General features: G+C 44.8%; 1 protein-coding gene across 4 annotated transcripts in view; it reads left to right on the top strand.

Moving 5' to 3' along the window:
• txk (TXK tyrosine kinase) overlaps window positions 1-12,500 on the top strand; it is a 39,097-nt gene that overhangs the window by 8,444 nt on the left and 18,153 nt on the right. For all 4 annotated transcript variants that reach the window (XM_045721420.1, XM_045721419.1, XM_045721421.1 and 1 more), the window contains one exon: window positions 11,562-11,733. In XM_045721420.1, coding sequence (XP_045577376.1) covers window positions 11,562-11,733 — 172 coding nt within the window. The remainder of the gene's footprint in view (window positions 1-11,561; window positions 11,734-12,500) is intronic.

Genomic DNA, 12,500 nt, shown 5'->3' with positions numbered 1-12,500 from the left:
AAACACACACACACACACACTCTGAAACACACACACACACACACTCTGAAACACACACACACACACTCTGAAACACACACACACACACACTCTGAAACACACACACACTCTGAAACACACTCACACACACTCTGAAACACACACACACACACACACACACTCTGAAACACACACACTCTGAAACACACACACACACACTCTAAAACACACACACACACACACTCTGAAACACACACACACACACTCTGAAACACACACACACACACACACACTCTGAAACACACACACACACACTCTGAAACACACACACACTCTGAAACACACTCACACACACTCTGCAACACACACACACACACTCACACACACTCTGAAACACACACACACACACTCACACACACTCTGAAACACACTCACACACTCTGAAACACACACACACACTCTGAAACACACTCACACACTCTGAAACACACACACACACACTCTGAAACACACACACACACTCTGAAACACACACACACACTCTAAAACACACACACACACACTCTAAAACACACACACACACACACACTCTGAAACACACACACTCTGAAACACACACACACACACTCTAAAACACACACACACACACACTCTGAAACACACACACACACACTCTGAAACACACACACACACACACACACTCTGAAACACACACACACACACTCTGAAACACACACACACTCTGAAACACACTCACACACACTCTGCAACACACACACACACACACTCACACACACACTGAAACACACACACACACACTCTGAAACACACACACACACACACTGAAACACACACACACACACTCTGAAACACACACACACACACACTCTGAAACACACACACACACACTCTGAAACACACACACACACACACTCTGAAACACACACACACACACACTGAAAACACACACACACACACACTCTGAAACACACACACACTCTGAAACACACACACACACACTCTGAAACACACACACACACACACTCTGAAACACACACACACACACTCTGAAACACACACACACACACACTCTGAAACACACACACACTCTGAAACACACTCACACACACTCTGAAACACACACACACACACACACACACTCTGAAACACACACACTCTGAAACACACACACACACACTCTAAAACACACACACACACACACACTCTGAAACACACACACACACACTCTGAAACACACACACACACACACACACTCTGAAACACACACACACACACTCTGAAACACACACACACTCTGAAACACACTCACACACACTCTGCAACACACACACACACACTCACACACACTCTGAAACACACACACACACACTCACACACACTCTGAAACACACTCACACACTCTGAAACACACACACACACTCTGAAACACACTCACACACTCTGAAACACACACACACACACTCTGAAACACACACACACACTCTGAAACACACACACACACTCTAAAACACACACACACACACTCTAAAACACACACACTCACACACACTCTGAAACACACTCACACACACTCTGAAACACACACACACACACACACTCTGAAACACACACACACACACTCTGAAACACACTCACACACTCTGAAACACACACACACACTCTAAAACACACACACACACACTCTAAAACACACACACTCACACACACTCTGAAACACACTCACACACACTCTGAAACACACACACACACACACACTCTGAAACACACACACACACACTCTGAAACACACTCACACACTCTGAAACACACTCACACACTCTAAAACACACAAACACACACTCTAAAACACACACACACACACACACACACACACACACACACACTCTAAACTCTAATAGCCTACACGCTAATAGCCTACACGCAAATAGCCTACACGTTAATCGCCTACACGCTAATAGCCTGCACGCTAATAGTCTACACGCTAATAGCTTACACGCAAATAGCCTACACGCTAATCGCCTACGCGCTAAAAGTCTACACGCTAATCGTCTACACGCTAATAGCCTACACGCTAATCGTCTACACGCTAATAGTCTACACGCTAATCGCCTACCCGCTAATCGCCTACGCGCTAATAGCCTACGCGCTAATAGCCTACATGCTAATCACCTACACGCTAATAGCCTACACGCTAATAGCCTACATGCTAATCGCCTACACGCTAATAGCCTACACGCTAATCGCCTACACGCTAATAGCCTACACGCTAATAGCCTACACGCTAATAGCCTACACGCTAATCGCCTACACGCTAATAGGCTACACGCTAATAGGCTACACGCTAATCGCCTACACGCTAATCGCCTACACGCTAATAGGCTACACGCTAATAGGCTACACGCTAATAGCCTACACGCTAATAGGCTACACGCTTTTGGGAACTGGCAGAAAAAGTTGACGTTATTACAAAAAGGACAATGTCAGAATTAAATTCAATAAGAGAAAAGCTGTGAAGTGGATAGTTGAAAATAGACAGAAACTGAAATCTGGACACTGACTGTAGGATCTATAACCTCTCATATAGCCTTACTGTAGGATCTATAACCTCTCATATAGCCTTACTGTAGGATCTATAACCTCTCATATAGCCTTACTGTAGGATCTATAACCTCTCGTATAGCCTTACTGTAGGATCTATAACCTCTCGTATAGCCTTACTGTAGGATCTATAACCTCTCACATAGCCTTCATATTAACTTCATTTACTGCAGTAAACTTTTCCACAAAATGTAGACAACATTTTGATCTGGAACAGGAGTGGAGAAATATGATCTCTTTCTTTCAGCATCTTGAGAGAATGAGAATGAGCAGTTAGATATCATCTGTAGAGGTGCTGTGTTTATCAGCATCATAAAAAGCTGATAGTATTTTTGACCACATAAAATATGGATCCAAGCAGAACTGAAATCTGATCAGAAAGACGTTTGGTTGTTTTCACAGCTTTTTATTTCCTCACAACCGGTCAAACTGATGTCATTTTGGACATTCAGCACTGAAAATCTTTCCCTTTTTTTAAATTTTTTTGTTGTTGAGTTAAACATCTTTGCTCCGCGAAGGAACCAGATAAAACGTGACTGTCGTCAACGAGATTGAAGCATTTACTCTATCGTTTATAACAGTGGTCACCAATCGGCTGATCGAGATCGACTGGTCGATATCTAAGCCATTCCTAGTCGATCACCCAAAATGCCTGTAAAATTGTTATTATTTTTTTTTTTAAATAAAACAATAAAGCCTTTCATTCCTATTACTGTACTTTGATTCGCGATGTTGCCGTTTAATGTACTTGATTTATGTCACGTCCTGACCATAGAAACCTTTTATTTTTCTATGGTAGAGTAGGTCAGGGCGTGACAGGGGGGTTTTGTCTAGTTTATGTATTTCTATGTTGGTTCTAGTTTCTTTTTTTTCTATGTTGGGGGTTTTGTCTAGTTTATGTATTTCTATGTTGTTGTTTTTTGGGGAGGGATGATCTCCAATTAGAGTTAGCTGGTCATCGTTGTCTCTAATTGGGGATCATATTTAAGTGGTTGTTTTTTCCCACTGGGTTTTGTGGGACATTATTTTGAGTTAGTGTTTGTTGCACCTCTTCGTCACGGGTTTGTTGTTTTTGTTTATTAGTTTATTTGTATGTCTTGCGTAGTTTTGACAGTTATAATAAAAATGTGGAACGATAACACACGCTGCGCTTTGGTCCCATTCTTCAGACGGACGTGACAATTTAGCAGCCCTAGCATAGCACCTGGAGACAAACTGTTCTTCCCGTTTTGAACCATTTCATATGTGTCTGAAGGTAGAATTCCGCCTACCCGACGAGTAAATCAAGTGCACCTATAAGCCTCCCCGCAGACCAATCAGGTAGCTCAGATCACCGCGTCGGCTGGCATAGGTTCCTCGGTCTAATTACTGTAAAAAAAAGGAAGGAAGCCTCGAACACACAGCGAAAACTTTCAAAAACCCATGACTAGAGAGACACTCGATGAATATAGCAAAGATCCGCTCTTTTTATGAATCAGTTGATGTTTACGTTGTTATCCACCACTGTCAACACTCTTCAACAGTTTTATAAGCCCGAAAAATATACACGTTTGGATAAGCTTTCTTTGTTATTATTTGTCGGCTTGTTTATTTTTTAATTTCAATTAATTATTCTTTTTTTTCTGGTCATATGAGTAACATCATGAATTGGTGCATGAGGCAGAAATAATGCAGTGCGACTTAAGTTTCGCCATTCAGCTGGAAGACTGTCCCCCCCTTTCTCAGCGGAGAGAGAGGAGGGAGTCGAATGAGAGGCAGCTGATCTTATACCTACAATGTTATAATATAAATATTGTAATGAAACAGGCAGGGAGCAGGTCTCGAACCCTCGACCTTCAAGCCCAAAGTCCAGGCGCGCTATTGACTGTGCCGCAAAAAGCATGCTCAAAGCGGCAGAGTCGATTTCCGCGCTTATAAACCCAGGGTCGTCTCACAATATATAATTTCTAAATGGTCCGAGTAGAACAACATTGTCCGGGAAATTCAAGCGTAGCCAATATGAGGTGATCATGTATTACTTCCTGTAGCTATCCTTGACGTGCACAACGTCAAACGAGCCGGGATGCCTCTCCCTGTTGGTGATGATACCAATACGCCCCAAATTGGCACCACCGGTCACCATGCACAGGTTACCTACAGGGAGAAGAGAGGGGAGACATGAGGTCAAAAGTATGATTTGATTGGGTAGTATTGTTGCTTTGCATCAGTCAATTCTTCAAAAAGTTTCAAGGATGGTGGTTAGTGGATCCAAAGGTCTGTATGAACAGACCACCATTTTTTCACAATTTATTTTTCCTACAAAGTGTCAAAATGAGTCAACCATCCAGTTCTACATTCACAATTGAAGACTGCTATCGACTGTGCCGCAAAAAGCATGCTCAAAGCGGCAGAGTCGATTTCCGCGCTTATAAACCCAGGGTCGTCTCACAATAACAACATTGTCCGGGAAATTCAAGCGTAGCCAATATGAGGTGATCATGTATTACTTCCTGTTTGCCTACTGCACAAACCTCACCGTTACAGAACTATTTTTAATTGGTTCATGTGGCTTACTTTTACGAAGTCATGTTTTTAAAACATCAGAGCAGTAGATCTCGGGTTTGCATTTTGACTCAGGAAGTGATCTTGACTCGGGAAGTGATCTTGACTCGGGAAGTGATCTTGACTCAGAAAAAGTTGGTGACCGTTGATTTATGGCATCATTCTGTTGAGCAATAGTTCATTTAGTCTTCCAGGGCAACATATATACATGTACATGCATGTATCTAATTATAGTCAAGTTGACTAAAGCCTCTATGGGCTAGGTGGGACGCTTGCTACAGTTGAGGAACAATGGGGAAAGTAATTCTGCTTTGAAAGTTGATAAACTTGTAACCTCACTTTTGAGAAAATGGCCCTAGAATATTTTTGGTACCTACTGGAGAGATCTTCTTTGTCTCCACCCATTCAGCATCGTTCACACCCTCTTAAGCATTAACCCCACCCATCTCTTTAACTTCTCTAGGGTAGGTGGCACCAAATCGTCCCACCTACTCAACAGCCAGTGTAATCCCGTGGCGCGATATTCAAATACCTCAAAAATGCAAAAACGTAAATTTTTCAAACATATGACTATTTTACAGACAAGACTCTCATTAATCTAACCACGCTGTCCGATTTCAAAAAGGCTTTACAACGAAAGCAAAACATTAGATTATGTCAGCAGAGTACCCAGCCAGAAATAATCAGACACCCATTTTTCAGGCTAGCATATAATGTCACAAAAATCCAAACCACAGCTAAATGCAGCACTAACCTTTGATGATCTTCATCAGATGACACACCTAGGACATTATGTTATACAATACATGCATGTTTTGTTCAATCAAGTTCATATTTATATAAAAAAACAGCTTTTTACATTAGCATGTGACTAGCATGTGACTAGCATTCCCACCGAACACTGCCGGTGAATTTACTAAATTACTCACGATAAACGTTCACAAAAAACATAACAATTATTTTAAGAATTATAGATACAGAACTCCTCTATGCACTCGATATGTCTGATTTTAAAATAGCTTTTCGGTGAAAGCACATTTTGCAATTTTCTCAGTAGATAGCCTGGCATCACAGGGCTAGCTATTTAGACACCCAGCAAGTTTAGCACTCACCAAAGTCAGATTTACTATAAGAAAAATGTTATTACCTTTGCTGTTCTTCGTCAGAATGCACTCCCAGGACTTCTACTTCATTAACAAATGTTGGTTTGGTCCCAAATAATCCATTGTTATATCCAAATAGCGGCGTTTTGTTCGTGCGTTCAGGACACTATCCGAAAGGGTAAATAAGGGTGACGAGCATGGCGCATTTCGTGACAAAAAAATTCAAAATATTCCATTACCGTACTTCGAAGCATGTCAACCGCTGTTTAAAATAAATTTTTATGCCATTTTTCTCGTAAAAAAGCGATAATATTCCGACCGGGAATCTGCGTTTAGGTAAAAAGAGGAAAGAAAATAAAGCACGGGGTCGACTCGGGCACGCGCCTGAGTCCCATAGTCCTCTGATCGGCCACTTGCCAAACGCGATAATGTGTTTCAGCCAGAGGCTGCCTCGATATCATTCAGCTTTTTCCCGGGCTCTGAGAGCCTATGGGAGCCGTAGGAAGTGTCACGTTACAGCAAAGATCCTCAGTCTTCAATAAAAAGAGCCAAGATGAACAACAACTTGTCAGACAGGCTACTTCCTGTTCAGAATCTTCTCAGGTTTTTGCCTGCCATATGAGTTCTGTTATACTCACAGACACCATTCAAACAGTTTTAGAAACTTTAGGGTGTTTTCTATCCAAAGCCAATAATTATTTGCATATACTAGTTACCCGGCAGGAGTAGTAACCAGATTAAATCGGTTACGTTTTTTATCCGGCCGTGTCAATACTGCCCCCTAGCCCTAACAGGCTAACAAATAGCCTAACAAGGTGTCGGAAATTATAAGCAGAAATATTTCTAAATCAGGCGAAACTGCATCCCCTGTCAAAAAAAAATAGTTCTGTCATCTCTGACTGTAACCTACAGGCATTTTCTATATTAACGGGTTAGGGTCTGGTTAGGGTCTGGTTAGGGTCTGGTTAGGGTCCGGTTAGGGTCCGGTTAGGGTCCGGTTAGAGTCAGGTTAGGGTCTGGTTAGGGTCTGGTTAGGGTCTGGTTAGGGTCTGGTTAGGGTCTGATTAGGGTCTGGTTAGGGTCTGATTAGGGTCTGGTTAGGGTCTGGTTAGGGTCTGATTAGGGTCTGGTTAGAGTCTGTTTAGGGTCTGGTTAGAGTCTGGTTAGTGTCTGATTAGGGTCTGGTTAGAGTCTGGTTAGAGTCTGGTTAGGGTCTGGTTAGGGTCTGGTTAGGGTCTGGTTAGGGTCTGGTTAGGGTCTGGTTAGAGTCTGGTTAGGGTCTGGTTAGGGTCCGGTTAGGGTCCGGTTAGGGTCCGGTTAGGGTCCGGTTAGAGTCAGGTTAGGGTCTGGTTAGGGTCTGGTTAGGGTCTGGTTAGGGTCTGGTTAGGGTCTGGTTAGGGTCTGGTTAGAGTCTGGTTAGGGTCCGGTTAGGGTCCGGTTAGAGTCAGGTTAGGGTCTGGTTAGGGTCTGGTTAGGGTCTGGTTAGGGTCTGGTTAGGGTCTGATTAGGGTCTGGTTAGGGTCTGGTTAGGGTCTGATTAGGGTCTGGTTAGAGTCTGTTTAGGGTCTGGTTAGAGTCTGGTTAGTGTCTGATTAGGGTCTGGTTAGAGTCTGGTTAGAGTCTGGTTAGGGTCTGGTTAGGGTCTGGTTAGGGTCTGGTTAGGGTCTGATTAGGGTCTGGTTAGGGTCTGATTAGGGTCTGGTTAGGGTCTGGTTAGGGTCTGGTTAGGTTCTGGTTAGGGTCTGGTTAGGGTCTGGTTAGGGTCTGGTTAGGTTCTGGTTAGGGTCTGATTAGGGTCTGGTTAGGGTCTGGTTAGGGTCTGGTTAGGGTCTGATTAGGGTCTGGTTAGAGTCTGGTTAGGGTCTGGTTAGGGTCTGGTTAGAGTCTGGTTAGGGTCTGGTTAGGGTCTGGTTAGGGTCTGGTTAGAGTCTGGTTAGGGTCTGGTTAGGGTCTGGTTAGGGTCTGGTTAGGGTCTGGTTAGAGTCTGGTTAGGGTCTGGTTAGTGTCTGGTTAGGGTCTGATTAGGGTCTGGTTAGGGTCTGGTTAGGGTCTGGTTAGGGTCTGGTTAGGGTCTGGTTAGGGTCTGGTTAGAGTCTGGTTAGGGTCTGGTTAGTGTCTGGTTAGGGTCTGGTTAGGGTCTGGTTAGAGTTTGATTAGGGTCTGGTTAGGGTCTGATTAGGGTCTGATTAGGGTCTGGTTAGGGTCTGGTTAGGGTCTGGTTAGGGTCTGGTTAGAGTCTGGTTAGGGTCTGGTTAGGGTCTGGTTAGGGTCCGGTTAGGGTCCGGTTAGGGTCCGGTTAGGGTCCGGTTAGTGTCTGGTTAGGGTCTGATTAGGGTCTGGTTAGGGTCTGGTTAGGGTCTGGTTAGGTTCTGGTTAGGGTCTGGTTAGGGTCTGGTTAGTGTCTGGTTAGGGTCTGGTTAGGGTCTGGTTAGGGTCTGGTTAGGGTCTGGTTAGGGTCTGATTAGGGTCTGGTTAGGGTCTGGTTAGGGTCTGGTTAGAGTCTGGTTAGGGTCTGGTTAGGGTCTGGTTAGGGTCTGGTTAGGGTCTGGTTAGAGTCTGATTAGGGTTCGGTGCATGCCTCAGATTTTCACTTTGTCACATATATCGGATGGTTGGGGATGGGTTATTAACAAACAGCAACACACACATACACATCACACACACACACACACACACACACACACTTTCATTACATTGACATGCACCTATCAACACGTTAACGTCTCTCTCCCCTCTCTCTCGCCCTCTCCCCTCTTTCCCCTCTCTCTCTCGCCCTCTCCCCTCTCTCCCAGCTCTCTCTCTCACCCTCTCTCCTCTCTCCCCCTCTCTCCTCTCCCCCCCTCTCTCTCTCGCCCTCTCCCCTCTCTCCCACCTCTCTCTCTCCTCTCCCCCCCCTCTCTCCTCTCTCCCCCTCTCTCCCCCTCTCTCCCCCTCTCTCCTCTCCCTCTCTCTCTCCCCTCTCTCCTCTCCCCCTCTCTCTCGCCCTCTCTCCTCTCCCCCCCCCTCTCTCTTCTCTCCCCTCTCTCCCCCCTCTCTCTCTGCCCTCTCTCCTCTCTCCCCCTCTCTCCTCTCTCTCCCCCTCTCTCTCTCGCCCTCTCTCCCCCTCTCTCCTCCCCCCCTCTCTCCCTCTCCCCCTCTCTCTCGCCCTCTCTCCTCTCTCCCCCTCTCTCCTCTCCCCCTCTCTCTCTCGCCTCCTCTCCCCCTCTCTCTCCCCCTCTCTCCTCTCCCCCTCTCTCTCTCGCCCTCTCTCCTCTCTCCTCTCTCCCCCTCTCTCCTCTCCCCCCCTCTCTCTCTCGCCCTCTATCCTCTCTCCCTCCTCTCTCGCTCTCTCTCTTCCAATCCGCCTCCATTGTTTCAACCCCTATTACTAGCCTGTTCAACATCTCTTTCGTATCGTCTGAGATCCCTAAAGATTGGAAAGCTGCCGCGGTCATCCCCCTCTTCAAAGGGGGTGAAACTCTAGACCCAAACTGCTACAGACCCATATCAATCCTACCCTGCCTTTCTAAAGTCTTTGAAAGCCAAGTTAACAAACAGATCACTGACCATTTCGAATCCCACCGTACCTTCTCCGCTATGCAATCTGGTTTCAGAGCTGGTCATGGGTGCACCTCAGCCACGCTCAAGGTCCTAAACGATATCGTAACCCGCCATCGATAAGAGACATTACTGTGCAGCCGTATTCATCGACCTGGCCAAGGCTTTCAACTCTGTCAATCACCACATTCTTATCGGCAGACTCAACAGCCTTGGTTTCTCAAATGACTGCCTCGCCTGGTTCACCAACTACTTCTCTGATAGAGTTCAGTGTGTCAAATCGGAGGGCCTGTTGTCCGGACCTCTGGCAGTCTCTATGGGGGTGCCACAGGGTTCAATTTTCGGGCCGACACTTCTCTGTAATCATCAATGATGTTGCTCTTGCTGCTGGTGATTCTCTGATCCACCTCTACGCAGACGACACCATTCTGTATACTTCTGGCCCTTCTTTGGACACTGTGTTAACAAACCTCCAGACGAGCTTCAATGCCATACAACTCTCCTTCCGTGGCCTCCAACTGATCTTAAATGCCAGTAAAACTAAATACATGCTCTTCAACCGATCGCTGCCCGCACCTGCCCGCCCGTCCAGCATCACTACTCTGGACGGCTCTGATTTAGAATATGTGGACAACTACAAATACCTAGGTGTCTGGTTAGACTGTAAACTCTCCTTCCCGGACTCACATCAAACATCTCCAATCCAAAATCAAATCTAGGATCGGCTTCCTATTTCGTAACAAAGCATCCTTCACTCATGCTGCCAAACATACACTCGTAAAGCTGACTATCCTACCGATCCTCGACTTCGCCGATGTCATCTACAAAATAGTCTACAACACTCTACTCAGCAAATTGGATGTAGTCTATCACAGTGCCATCCGTTTTGTCACCAAAGCCCCATATACTACCCACCACTGCGACCTGTACGCTCTCGTTGGCTGGCCCTCACTACATATTCGTCGCCAAACCCACTGGCTCCAGGTCATCTATACGTCTTTGCTAGGTAAAGCCCTGCCTCATCTCAGCTCACTGGTCACCATAGCAGCACCCACTCGTAGCACGCGCTCCAGCAGGTATATCTCACTGGTCATCCCCACAGCCAACTCCTTCTTTGGCCGCCTTTCCTTCCAGTTCTCTGCTTCCAATGACTGGAACGAACTGCAAAAATCACTGAAGCTGGAGACTCATATCTCCCTCATTAGCTTTAAGCACCAGCTGTCAGAGCAGCTTACAGATCATTACACCTGTACATAGCCCATCTGTAAACAGCCCATCCAACTACCTCATCCCCATACTGTATTTATTTATTTATGTTGCTCCTTTGCACCCCCAGTATCTCTACTTGCACATTCATCTTCTGCACATCTATCACTCCAGTGTTGATGCTAAATTTGTATTATTTCACCTCTATGGCCTATTTATTGCCTTGCCTCTCTACTCTTCTACATTTACACACACTGTATATAGATTTCTCTACTGTATTATTGACTGTACGTTTGTTTTACTCCATGTGTAACTCTGTGTTGTTGTTTGTGTCGAACTGCTTTGCTTTATCTTGGCCCAGGTCGCAGTTGTAAATGAGAACTTGTTCTCAACTAGCCTACCTGGTTAAATAAAGGACTTGTTCTCAACTAGCCTACCTGGTTAAATAAAGGACTTGTTCTCAACTAGCCTACCTGGTTAAATAAAGGTGAAATATTATTAATTTTTTGTGTTGTTGAATAAAGTAAACCTCGATGTGTCACTCTTTCCCCCCTCTCCCTCTCTCCCTCCCTGTAGAGAAGTGGGAGATTGACCCTAGTGAGTTGACCTTCATGAAGGAGCTGGGAAGTGGCCAGTTTGGGGTGGTGAGGCTGGGGAAATGGAGAGCTCTGTGTAAAGTGGCCATTAAAACAATCAATGAAGGAGCCATGCATGAAGAAGACTTCATAGAGGAAGCTAAGATTATGATGTGAGTAGAACATGTTTAATGTACACACGCACGCACACACACACACACGCACGCACGCACACACACACACACACACACACACACTGATAAAGACACACAGACACTGATAAAGACACACAGACACTGATAAAGACAAAAACATGAACATGGCCTCAGCGTCCGGAACAGGCTAAGAGTGGTGTGTGATTTCCTGTCTTTGTCACCCACCCACCATGTCTCTAGTCTAACCACACACACACTCCATCTCCTGTTTAGTTTCCATTTAGTTTCCATTTCCTGTTTAGTTTCCATTTAGTTTCCATCTACTGTTTAGTTTCCATTTCCTGTTTAGTTTCCATTTAGTTTCCATCTACTGTTTAGTTTCCATCTCCTGTTTAGTTTCCATTTCCTGTTTAGTTTCCATTTAGTTTCCATTTCCTGTTTAGTTTCCATTTAGTTTCCATTTCCTGTTTAGTTTCCATTTAGTTTCCATTTCCTGTTTAGTTTCCATTTAGTTTCCATCTCCTGTTTAGTTTCCATTTAGTTTCCATCTCCTGTTTAGTTTCCATTTAGTTTCCATTTCCTGTTTAGTTTCCATTTAGTTTCCATCTACTGTTTAGTTTCCATTTAGTTTCCATTTCCTGTTTAGTTTCCATTTAGTTTCCATTTCCTGTTTAGTTTCCATCTCCTGTTTAGTTTCCATTTCCTGTTTAGTTTCCATTTAGTTTCCATTTCCTGTATAGTTTCCATCTAGTTTCTATCTCCTGTTTAGTTTCCATTTAGTTTCC

The sequence above is a fragment of the Salmo salar genome, chromosome ssa07 (assembly GCF_905237065.1).
Source record: "Salmo salar chromosome ssa07, Ssal_v3.1, whole genome shotgun sequence".
Lineage (NCBI taxonomy): Eukaryota > Metazoa > Chordata > Actinopteri > Salmoniformes > Salmonidae > Salmo > Salmo salar.
Note: the sequence above shows the minus strand (reverse complement) of the source record. Positions and strands in the feature narration are given on the sequence as shown.